Source organism: Pseudozyma hubeiensis (assembly GCF_000403515.1).
Source record: "Pseudozyma hubeiensis SY62 DNA, scaffold: PHS47, whole genome shotgun sequence".
In the NCBI taxonomy this organism is placed as follows: domain Eukaryota; kingdom Fungi; phylum Basidiomycota; class Ustilaginomycetes; order Ustilaginales; family Ustilaginaceae; genus Pseudozyma; species Pseudozyma hubeiensis.
In genome coordinates this window covers 680,410-692,434 of record NW_012133829.1, presented here as the reverse complement: position 1 = coordinate 692,434, position 12,025 = coordinate 680,410, and the positions used below count along the sequence as shown (strand labels likewise).

Sequence of the window (12,025 nt, the reverse complement as noted above, 5' to 3'; positions counted from 1 at the left end):
ACGTCTTGTTCAGACGATGAGTTTGGCAACGACTCATGATACCCCTACACTATCAATGCTCACGTGACACAATGCGGATGTGAGAGCATATATATACGCTTTAATTAAGAAAGTAATCCGTCTGTTAGACTCTGGATGTGTCGAGCTGAAAGTGTTGGACTCTACTTTCTCGCACAGACGCACAGCTAAACGAGATATTCGCAGAGACACACAGCCCCTCTGTGTCACTCACTCAAACGCTTGAATGGCATTCAGGAGAACGCCAGTGACACACACACGAGCCATCACTCATTGCAAGTCACCGACCCTAACCGAGCCCAGCCTGCTCCTGCTCCTGCTCCATTGTCCTGATCAACCCACATTGCAACTCTTCCCGACTCGCAACATTCGAGAGATCGCCTGCGCCGCTTCTCGCCACGAGATAGCATACAGCGCACCCTGGAAAGCGCCGTGCGTGGAGGCTACAACCGCCGCAGCCACCACCGCCCACCATGTCGCAGTATGGTCAGGCTTTCCAGGCCCAGTCGTATCCGCATGCTGCTCAGCGCAACTCGACGCCTCAGTCTGGATACGCCCAGATGCAACAGCATCAGCAACAGCAACAACAGGCTATGCCACCCATGGCGGGTGCATATCAGCAGCCGTACAAGGGCACCCTCGCTCCCGGCACTCGAGTCAAGGTTGGCAACATCACCGTCACCGTCAAGCGATACCTCTCCGAAGGCGGCTTCGCACATGTCTACCTGGTCACCACCTCCCAGCCTATCCCCATGCCTTCCTCCGTGACCGGTGCCGTCAGCGCATCCATGGCGGGCAGCGCAACCGCTGAGCGAGGCGAAACGGTTCACGTGCTCAAGAGGATGGCGGTGCCGGACAAGGCTGCTCTCGCCGATGTGAGAAGGGAGGTAGAGGTACACAAGCTGCTTCGCAATCAGGCCAACATTGTCCACTTCATCGAGGCTTCTGCTACTTCCCTCCAAGGAGGCGGATACGAAATCTTCATCCTCATGGAATACTGCTCTGGCGGAGGCATCATCAGCCTCATGAATGCTCGCTTGCGCGATCGTCTACGAGAGGAAGAGGTGCTCAAGATCTTTGGCGACGTCTGCGCAGGTGTCGCTGTAATGCATCACCTCGATCCACCTCTCATGCATCGCGATCTCAAGGTCGAAAACATCCTCATGGCTCCCTCCACCGATCCAGGCACTATCCCAGGCTCGCGTTCCACCTCGTCCAATCTCAAAGCCACCTTCAAGCTCTGCGACTTTGGCTCGGCCGCCCCCGTACTTTCACGCAAACCAGCAAAGAGCATGGATGAGGTCAAGCGCGTCGAGGCCGACCTCAACAAGCACACCACGTTGCAGTATCGAGCTCCCGAAATGGTCGACGTCTACCAGCGCCGTGTCATCGACGAAAAGGCCGACATTTGGGCGCTCGGCGTGCTTCTCTACAAGCTTTGCTACTACACCACTCCCTTTGAGGAGAACGGTGGTGGTCCCTTGGCTATTCTCAATGTCCAGTATCGCATCCCACCTCAACCGGTATACTCTGACCGAATCAAGCAGCTCATCAACTCGATGCTCAAGGAGCAAAGTACCGATCGTCCGACTGTCGATCAGGTCATCATCAATGTTCATCAGATCCTCGGCACTCGACCCCCACAAACAGCCCTTCACTACGCTTCTGCCGCTGCTAGCGGTAAAATTGCGGCTCCCTTACCCACGCTCGTCAGTGGCGCGGCCAAGACTTCCAGTTCCGACGTCCCTTCTCTACCCAGCAGATCCAGACCGACCGGAGGCATCGATGCCAACCTCATCTCCATGGGTCCGACCAAGAAGGAGCTCGAACAGGCAGAGGCCAAGCAGCTCGAATTGCAGGCACAAAGCATCACACCCATGCGACGAGGCCGTCCGACAAAGGCACCTGCAGAGGGCAACGATCCTCCCGCCAAGAAGCTTGACGACGACTTGACTAAGAGCAGCTCCCCCGCGCCATCAACATCAGCAGCAACGGCCAAGAACGCGCCGTCATGGACTGTGCCAGAGTCGAAGCGGCCATCAGTCAAGACGGGTCCCCTGATCGAAGGCTTTGGAGATTCCTTTGCACCCGCAGCACCCGCAAGCGCGACTTCAGAAAGCTCACCAGCTCTGCCGAAACGGCCGAGTCCCTCTTTCGGGTCTCCCGAAGCAAGCGGCGACTCCGCCAGTACTTCGGATCGACCACTCGACAGAAATTTGCTTCGTGCTTCTTCCTCGAACGCACCTTCACCTGTATTGACACCGCTGAGACACAGCCCTGCACTGCCCGGATTCAGCGCGGTTCCCAGTCCGACTGCGTCTCCTCTCGCTCCATCTGCCAAGGACCAACCTCGTCCTCCATCGGCTCAGAAGAGCGGGACACCACGGGACGAGCTTGCCGACCGCTTTCCGAGCCTCGAAGACCTCGATGCGAAGTATGCCATTCCGGTTACAAGCACGCCACCCGCTCCCAGCCCACTAAGCTCGAATGCTACAGCGTCAGCATCCTCAAGCTTGCCATCAGGTGGACCGACAGCCGACAAGGGTCATGTGAACGTGCCCGGCCTTTCCAACCGCGCAAGCGTTGGTGCCATGGCTGGCAGATTCGAAAGACCCTTTGAGCCTCAAAAGCTTGGTTCGGGCAGGACACCACTCCACAAATCTGCCACTGTCTCTGGCTTTTCGACCAGCGACAACCGTCCCAGCGCTCGATCTGGCAGCGTTTCGAATCGCTGGCAGACTTCCGTCATCGCCCACGATCGCGCCGACAAGGGGCAGCAACAGCCATCTTTGGATACAGCATCGCTCAAAAAGGCAGCTCCATCCAAAGACTGGCTCACCGGTGATGCATCTGATCAGGAAGATGACAAGCCCGCCGAAGATGCTGCCAAAGAGAAAGAGGCAAAGATCTACGCTACTCAGCCACAGGCTCCGAGCAGCGATCCATCTGCTACCAGGTCTGATGCCGCAGGCCGGGAGATCGAAGCGGACGAAGAGTCCTCGGACGAAGACGAGCCCGCTCAGCCGGAAGAAGCGGTCGCCCAACGGCCGACGCTACCACCGCGCCTTTCCGCTGATCGAATGTCGACTTTCCTCTCTCGACCGGCTGCCTCGCAATCGCAGCCCGTGGAAGACGGCGTCAACGGGAAAGCGGCCAAACCAGAACGTCCACGTATCGTGCCAGGCCGAGTGAAAGCGCCTTCCTGGCTTGTCGACGCCGTCGATTCGCCCACTGCTGCCGAACAACTCATTTCGAGTTCATCCGCGTTGAGTCCGGGCGGGATGGGATCGGATCCATTGAAAGTGACGGCAGCAGACTCGCTAGTTTCGCCCGTCACGGACGCCACGGCAGCAGAACAGCTGGATGAAGCTGCAAGACAGGCTCAGGATCAGCTCGAGGCGCTGTTGCGCGGTCCCGAGGAGGATTCGATGTCCACGCAAAAGCACGAGGAGCAGGAGGAGGAGAGTCCGACCATGCCATCGACGGCGAAAGTTAAAGCGCCGGCGTGGGACGATGAAGATGAGGAGGGGGACAGGGAGATGAATGCTCTGCCCAAGCCGGAGTTGCAAGCCGGGGTGGTGAATGGCGGTGGGAAAGTCTCTCCGCCTTCCGTCGCGACGGCCGGGAAGCTGTCCGAGGAGCAGACTCTGCCCAAGCCCTCTTCCACATCTTCCAACATCGCCTCGAGGTGGAGCGCGGCGAGTCAAGCACAGTCGCAAGCATCGCAGCGAAAAGACGTGCAGCTCGTGGATGTGGCTAGCTCGCCGACTCCTGCATCCGTCAGCGTCGACTCTGTCAAAGATCGGTTCAATCATCTATCTCTCAATCGCAAACCTGACGATAGCTCATCCGACGCTACACCACCACCGCACATCGCTGTCAAAGCTTCTACCGTCTCGCAGCGATCCAACGCAGAACCGATGGTCATCCAACCCAAACGACCCACACCCATCCGACCGCAGAAGAAGGATCACCTGCGGTCCACCTCCATCTCCACCCTCAAGCCGTGGGAGCGGGAAGCCGCGCAGTCCGCCGACGCTGCTAGCGGTGGGATTGTCAAGAACTCCGCACTTCCCGCCGCGTCCACCGCGCGTCTTCAGTCCAACGATACGCCCGACGCCGAGGTCGACGCGGAGAGGTTCAAGGGCGTCTCGAGCTTGATCTCGAGATGGCAGGCTAGTGTCGAGAGTAATGCGCCCGGGTGGGGGAAGATCGGGAGTGAGGAGGATGATAGAGCCGGGTTGGGCAAGGGTTTGGGTCCTAAAGTCGCCAATCAGGCGGCTGGGTGGGTAAGAGATCGGTCAGAGGCGAATGGTCCTAAATAGATACTCGCTCGCACCTGCAAAAACAGCAGAGTTCATCTCACTCCCAACGCCAATCTCAAAAAACTCCATCCTCTCCACATGCGTCTGATTCCACGCAATCCACCTCCTCACCCACCCGCTTCATGAGTCACACGAGCCACATGCACCATCATTCACACGTGTTTCGCATCGAGAAAGGCAAGAATTGAACAAACCACAAGAAACAATAAAGGGGATGTGAGTTTGGGGGAAAGAGAAACACAGAAACAAAAGAACAAGAGCGATGACTGTGAAGTGAGAGCAGAGACACGTAGGGGGATTGGAGAGCGAGGGAAAAGGGGAGTTGTAGGAACAGTAGCAACGACGGCGCGGCGAGAGGGCGAGGAGACGGGATGGCAACGGCACGAGTCCATCTGCAGTTCATTCGTCCCAAACAGCATCGGACCAGGATGCAAATCTGCGCATCTGTGGACGTGGGCGGCATTCGTAGACCTGCGTGACCAGAGGCGCACCGTCAATGGCACATTGCCGTCGTCGAGAGCATTCGACAAGAATTGCTGAGCGAGACGTGGTGAAAGCTCGTCGTACCGCTTGATGCCCGCTGAGCATCTTAAACTCGCATGGCGCGGGATTCTGGTTATAGGTGCCATTTGTCTCGTTGCTGGCTCGCGTACCTGCCACGAGATCATACGCCATCGATTGTTGATTGGTGCGTCGCTGAAGTCCTAGCGCGCTGCTGGCAGTGCCTTTGCCTCTGATTCCCCCACCTCCCCAAGATGGACGGACCGCATCGAAGCCCGCGCCTTTCGCTCTCTCAAGGACCCCTGCACCTCCCACAACTCCAGCATCTACCATGCTCACTTGCCATCCGACTTTTTCTTTTGCTTCCTCGGTGGCGTCACGGGACGGCCCATGTTGATGCCACCATATGCGTACTTTTGCTTCTTCTCCGCCGGCTTGAGGATCTGGAAGGAACACAAGAGCGTCTCGTCGACGCTCATCATCGCACCTGCATTGTCAAACTCTCCACAGTAGTTGGGCGCTGAGAAGAGTGTGACCAACTGACGCTTTGCGAAAAACTCGTATCCATCCTCGACGACCTGATGCGCTCGGCAGATGAGATCCATGTCGTGTTTTTGGAGGAACCGCGATACGACGTCCGGGCCGAATGTGAAGGAAACACCGCGATCATTTTCGGACCATCCAGAGATGTCCTTGTCGGGATCGGACCAGAGCAAGTCGCAGAGCAGACCGGTGTCTGGTACGTCGGTCGGACGCATGACGCGGCGGATCTGCTCCATGCTCTGCAGGTCGGGCGAAAGGCCGCCGTGCATGGTGAAGATCTTCTCGTCGATGATGGCAGCGATGGGAAGGCAGTTGAAGCAGTCGGTGAAGGTCTTCCAAAGCTTGATGTTGAAGCGACGTTTGCACTCGTCGTAGAAGCCGTAGATTCGGTTGATGCTGGCGCACTCGTGGTTGCCGCGGAGGATGAAGAAGTTTTCGGGGTACTTGATCTTGTATGCGAGCAGCAGACAGATGGTCTCGAGCGATTGCTTGCCTCGGTCGACGTAGTCTCCAAGGAAGAGGTAATTCGCCTCGGGTGGGAAACCACCGTATTCAAACAAGCGTAGCAAGTCGTAGTACTGGCCGTGGATGTCACCGCAGATCTTGATGGGAGCCTCAAGCTCGAGAAGGATGGGTTGGTTGATGAAGATATCCCTCGCCTTCAAGCAGAGGTACTTGATCTCGTACTCTTCGAGGTGAACGGGCTTGCCTGGACGCGAGCCTCGAACCTCAAGGAGGCGGTCAATGACATTGTCGAGATCTACCTCGGGGGTAGAGTTGTCGGCCATCGTGCTGTGTGTATGTGGATGTGTTGGCGGCCTGGAGAGTGCAATGCGTTGCAAGCGGCGGGGGACAATGGTGAAGAAAATTGTGCGTCGAGTCGAGTGCGGGTGACGCGGATGCAGGGTGATGGAAATCAGGAGCGTTGATATGAAAGCGGCACGGGGGATCAGACGAAGGAAAGAGGTACGAAGTGAATGGCGATTGTCAGCAAGGCATGTCCGTGGTCGAAGAAGCGCATCCGCAACATCGGCATGGATTCGTGCAAACAGCGGGAACATAAAGAAGCTTTCCCGCTGCGGGGATCAGTGCGTGTCTGTTGTGCAAAAAATGCGTCTGCGCGGCTACACTATTGCAATGTCGTTTCGCAGCAACAGGATCCAAGTGTTTAGAAGCTCGGAAGCACGGCTCGAGACAAATGTGCCGAGGTCGTCCATTCCTCCTCTTGAGTCTGACGATGCTTGCCTGCCTGGGAAGCACGGAGCTGTTATGATGAATGCGCCAGCCGATCGACGTCGCTACAAGCGCTCTGCTGCTCTTCGTTGCCTGCAATCTGCGGCGTCAGGATGATGAAACTTACGAATAAGGAGAGATGCCGAGTGTTGAGAGTGCTCGCTGAAGCTACGCGAGCAGAAGATGCGAGGGCTACCTTCTCACAGAGGTGATGGAGGCGCTGCAGTGAAATCCGAGGATGATGCTGACAATGCTGCGCTAGTTTCGGCTGATAAGAGGTGAGCCGATGTGAGGGTCGCCGCCAAGAAGAGTTGCGACCACCAAGTGGAGAAAATGCGCGTGCGGTAAGCTTGGTCTCGAGTTGGCTGATCTGCAAAGATGACGTTGCAAGATCGTGCGTGCGAAGTGTCGATCGAGACTCGTTGGTTGGTGGTATGAAGAGAGAGATTGCTTCGAACCACGGCAAAGGATAGCGGAAGCGTGAGACCTAAACGTGACCGCGTGACTGAGCGAGAAGTGGATTCAAAAAAAAGAGGATCGAACGAGAACGAGGAGTCGTGAATCCCTGAGCCGTATCGGTGTGTTGTGAAAGAGAAGCAGTGGAAGAACAACAGACACCAGCTAGGTCAGAGAAGGGATTTGATGAAAGTGGTGATGAGAGAGAGGCGAATACGTTCGCAGCAGTGGAGCGACGATATCCTCGGATTGCCATGGCGAGCAAACCAGAAAATGGCTGAGCACGCTGGGCTCGAGCGAAGTGAGCGACAGCAGCGCCAGTCAGGCCAGCCAGCCAACCATGGAATTGTGAGTGCCGTCTGCTGTTGATCATTTCCCCTCTTTCTTTTTTTCTCTCTTTCGCAAACTGGCGGACGGGCGAATTTGGCCAACAACTCTGTGAACAAGACGCGCGGTCCAGCGCATCAGCTGCTCCGGCAGCAGAGGGGCAGGAATTCGTGGTTCAGCGTGTGTGTGTGTGTCTCGCGCCGGCTCGGGACAGAAGAAGCACACACCACCTTCACCCTGACCCAAAGCTCTGCAGGCAGTTGAGCCGAGGACGAAGAAATTCGCAAACAATAAAAAATGTCGCGATCCCAATCGCACTCAGCAACCGTGTACGTATTTTGTATTCATCAGTTGGGCTTGAAAGTCCCTGCTGAAAATCCGAAATGGATTTGGAACCTCGTTTCTTATCGTTGGTTTGTGATCAACCGCAACCTCGAATTCGAGCGTGTTGGTGTCGGAGGCACTCACCAAATCAAATCGCCCATTTCAACCCCCTTCCGAAACGCCTCTGGAGAATGCGGGCTTTGAGAGACTGAAGGTTCAATTATCATCGCGACAGGGATACAAAACACAAGACGCGTTGACCAACTCTCGAATCACAACAGGCAGAGAGACATAAAGGGCCACAGCACCTGTCGGCCAAGCACGTCTGCGTGTCGAGGAGGCCCGAGCTCCTCCAGATATGAAGAAGCTTCTGCCTCTCCCTCTAAGCAGAACAAAGAGAACCTCTCGCTTTGCTTTCGAGCACCGTGATGTAGTGTGCAAGCCATGGCTCCGGCGCAGACCATTGCGTGTCTATGATGTGCAGCCTTGAACAGTTGAAAGGCACGCAGCAGTCGCGGTGAAGCGGTCACATCCTTCGACGACAGTACTCATTAAAAGGCGCAAGGAATATGATGTTTTACTACCCATAGGACTTCATCACGTGGCACTGATAGTTCAGTGGTAGAATTCTTGCCTTCCATTTCACAAGGGGGCACACCTGCGTCGCAAGGCGCGTTAGCAAGAGGCAGGGGTTCGATTCCCCTTCAGTGCATTCTTTTTTTCCCTTTCTCAACAATTGGGTTCCCATTTTTGCTCTTGAGCCCTCATATCGAAATATTCTCCATCGACGGGGGGCGTCAGGGACAAGCTCATGCTGTCACGAATCTAGCACACCTTCAGTCGGAGACTTCAGACGACAGGTAGATGAAGATCCAGATAATGTTTCACAATGGTACGAACCTACAACTACTGCTGTACATCGAGTCCGCGTGCAACCTAGATCAATCCTCATAGACCCCTGCTACCAGGCACAGATTCCTCTGGGTGAAATGTACGTCCAACACGGGCGTCCTCTTCGTATGGAACGTAGCCACGCAATCTGCGCTGCTGTTGACTAGATCTGCACCTGTCTGGCCGGCTACGCTTGCACTTGCCAGTCCACCGTTGGTCATCTGCGAGACCGACTGTACCACCGCTGGGGCGCCAGCGGCTGCTGCTGCCTCGATCTGCTGTGCTTCCAACGAACCTTTCGCCGGCGACTTTCTCACTCCACCTACCGAACGCACATCCCAACATCGAACACTGCAATCCTCCGAGCCCGTTACCAACATCGACCCGTCCGCGGAGAAGTCCATCGAGTAGATCCTCTCCTCGTGCCCCCACATTTTCTTGATCCTCCTCCCGGACGCTAGGTCCCAGAGTGAGATCGAAACATCGTTGACACTCGACCCCTTGGAAGTCGGGTCCACCCCGTCAACGCCGGCGAATTGCGATGCCGTTCCATTCCCACTCGCAGCGGACGCAAGGTACCTCCCATCCGGACTGACCTTTAAACACGAAATCGCCGACTGATGTCCCACGAACAACCGCACGCACGCTCCACGTTGCACGTCCCACAACCTACAGCTTCGATCCGACGACCCCGTCGCCAGATAGAGACTGTTGGGATGGAAGGTGAGACAGTCGACATCAGAAAGATGGCCGGCGTACATTCGAAGTGGGTTGATGCGTTCGGTGCTCCACAGCCGCGCTGTTTTGTCGGCGCTCGCGGTGGCAAAGTACGTTCCGATGGGAGACCACTTGACGTCCCACACGGGATGCTGGTGACCACGGTACGCGACGAGTGCGCTGTACGTGTCCAAGCTCCAAAGACGAGCGGTGGAGTCGGCAGAACAGCTGAGCAGATGCCGCGGTGCACTGGCGGATCCTCCGACCGGGTCAAAGTCGACACCGTACACGGGACCAGAGTGTCCGATCAGCCTGCGCGTAGAGTATCCTTCCGCCTGACGTTGTTTCGCCAACGACCTGCTATCGCGAATCGACGACAGGTTCGGGTTGCCCCGAATGCCACGCAGCTTCTCCCCCTTGAGCGACCACACCTGAACAAAGGATTCCTCGAAACCCGCCGCCATGAGCGTAATGTCGTCGGAAAAGGTAGAGCACGTGATGCCGTCGTCTGCATCGTGGAAGGTGTAGGCGCACACCGAGGGCAGAGCGGCCACGCGTGCTGCGTTGGCGCCCTGCTCGCCCAAGCCGTTGATGGCGGGATCGCGAACGCCCGAGGTGAAGGCGGACGACGTGGAGGAGGTGGCGGATCCGTTGAGCAGCGATGGATCGAGACGGATGCGTTTGCGCGCGTCGCGGATGCGTTGCACCTCGCGTTTGACGTCGACGGTGCGGAAGGTGGGCGCTTGTGGCGGTAGGTCGGTGATGCTGGCTGCGAGGAGTCCGACGGAGAAGTCTACGCCCGAGGCGCCAGTGTTGCTAGCGTTGCCTGCCTCGGCTGCGCCTGTCGGAGGAGCGGTTCCTCGAGCCGAAGACGGCTGTTCAGATGGACGCACGGATGCCGTCCTCGCCCTCGACGCAGCATCTCCCCCGTCTTCTCCAGCCTCCGCAGCGGACGTGGCGTCCTGCATCGTCGTATCACCGTCTTGTTGTTGACCCGCTACATTGGACCCCTCCGCACCCTCCTGTTGCGTGTTTGCGCCGGCAGCATTCGTACCCGATGCTTCGGCATCCTTGCTCTTCGCCTCTTCCGCTTGCACCGCAGCCTCCGTCTCCTTCTCGCGACGCTCGACCTCCTGCAGCTCCTTTTGCACTTCGATCTCTAACCTCTCCGTCAACGGCACAGTAGGATGAAGCTTGAGCTGTGGTCCAGCCGCCTTTGCGTTGAACTCGGCCAGAGCGTCGCCCTCCGAGACGGCGTTCTTGGAAAGAGACGAGTGGATGCGGCTTCGTCCAGACGCACCCGACGTGACGCTCGAATAGGCTGGGCCAGCGCCAGTGAGACCGGTGCCTTCCTCCAGCACGGCAGCGTCGATCTGGTACGGCTGAGCAGCGAGCACCTGGATGCGACATCGTTCGTTGATGATCTTGAGCATGGCCTCCCTGCCGCGCCTTGCGGGACCTTCGGCCTCGTCGATGGCGTTCGCAGAGCCAGAGACAGGTCCGCCGCCGTCGGTCAACCAGCCGAGGAGCAGACTGAAGACGATGTTGGACATCTTGACCACGTATCGTTCGGTTCTGAAGCGCTGCGCCAGCGGGTCGGATTGGATGTGCGATGGAAGAGCCAGCGACCTGATCTGAGAGAGCAGCGCTGTATGAGTAGGCAGGAAGGATGCTGCATGAGCCGTGTACAGGGCCGAAGCAGCTGGGCCGTGGCCCATGAGTACGAGGTCGAGGAACGAATGGACGAATAGCGGAAGCAAGATGGGGAGCAACTCGGGCTGGTAGATGTCAAGACTTCCGTGGCACCAAGACTTGAGCATGGCGAATCCTCGTGCGCGATCTGTCGGGTCAAGAAGCAGGGCCTGTGTTGCAGCAGCCGAGACGTCGCCATCTTCAGCAAAGGTGAGATCAGCATCTGCGGCTGCTGGTTTGTCCTTGCTTGAGCTGCTGGCGGTATCCTTGTCCTTGTCGCCGTCCTTGTCAGCCTGCGTTCGTGGCGCATTCTTTGCAGCGAGGTCTTCGAGACCCACAGTAGGCGCACGGCCGAGCACATCTGCAGCAGCAGCGGCCTGTTCGGCGGTTGCACCGGAAGCGAGTGCGTCGAGTTCAGCCTTGAAAGCGGCCTCGACACGATCAAAGCCACGACGCTGGAGGTAGGCGAGAACGGCGGCCGTCATGTCTGGGCTGCTGAACACGCTTCCGGCGGAAGCTTCATTGGCGGTTGCAGCGAATCCTGGCGCACCAGATGTGGATGCTGATGGCGTGGCACCATCTTTGGGCGTCTGAGTCGTCGAATCCGAAGGCTTTTTGTCCTTGTCATTGGAAGCAGCCTTGTCATCCGCTGCCAGAGAGGCAGCAGCTGTCGGTGCGGGCATGCTTGCTTTTGTGTTGCGCGAGGCGTGATCCGAGCTAAAGGTGTTGAAGCAAAGGCTGGAGCGACCAAACGCGCTGTTCCGAGAAACGCAACGCCGATTCGGAACTCGGATTTGACCCGTGCATCTTCTCGAATGTGGTCTAACATTGCTGACCCGGAATTTCTCCACAAATTGCGCCAATTTTAGCGATGACGTTTTAGCGCTTTCATGCATCGCAAGCTTGTGCGATCCAAAAGTTTCCCCTTTGTCACTCACGCACGGTGGGGACTATCGGCGTAACTATCGTCCTCACCACCACCATCTCCAGCGATTGGA

General features: G+C 57.3%; 4 protein-coding genes and 1 non-coding gene across 5 annotated transcripts; 3 read left to right on the top strand and 2 right to left on the bottom strand.

Moving 5' to 3' along the window:
- Nucleotides 1-491: 491 nt before the first annotated feature.
- PHSY_005265 (likely protein kinase) lies at nucleotides 492-4,343 on the top strand (the record flags this gene model as incomplete). The annotated part of the gene is made up of 1 exon (XM_012335876.1): nucleotides 492-4,343. The coding sequence occupies one exon, from the start codon at nucleotides 492-494 to the stop codon at nucleotides 4,341-4,343; it is 3,852 nt and encodes a 1,283-aa protein (XP_012191266.1).
- An 836-nt stretch (nucleotides 4,344-5,179) lies between these two features.
- Nucleotides 5,180-6,175, bottom strand: PHSY_005264 (hypothetical protein; the record flags this gene model as incomplete). Its single annotated transcript, XM_012335875.1, has 1 exon — nucleotides 5,180-6,175. One exon carries the CDS (start codon nucleotides 6,173-6,175, stop codon nucleotides 5,180-5,182), a length of 996 nt encoding a protein of 331 aa, XP_012191265.1.
- A 121-nt stretch (nucleotides 6,176-6,296) lies between these two features.
- PHSY_005263 (hypothetical protein) lies at nucleotides 6,297-6,737 on the top strand (the record flags this gene model as incomplete). Its single annotated transcript, XM_012335874.1, has 1 exon — nucleotides 6,297-6,737. One exon carries the CDS (start codon nucleotides 6,297-6,299, stop codon nucleotides 6,735-6,737), a length of 441 nt encoding a protein of 146 aa, XP_012191264.1.
- A 1,594-nt stretch (nucleotides 6,738-8,331) lies between these two features.
- On the top strand, nucleotides 8,332-8,439 carry PHSY_007640. Its single transcript has one exon. It is a non-coding gene; the product is annotated as a tRNA-Gly (tRNA).
- Nucleotides 8,440-8,668: 229 nt separating this feature from the next.
- On the bottom strand, nucleotides 8,669-11,923 carry PHSY_005262 (hypothetical protein; the record flags this gene model as incomplete). Its single annotated transcript, XM_012335873.1, has 1 exon — nucleotides 8,669-11,923. One exon carries the CDS (start codon nucleotides 11,921-11,923, stop codon nucleotides 8,669-8,671), a length of 3,255 nt encoding a protein of 1,084 aa, XP_012191263.1.
- Between the last annotated feature and the right edge of the window lie 102 nt (nucleotides 11,924-12,025).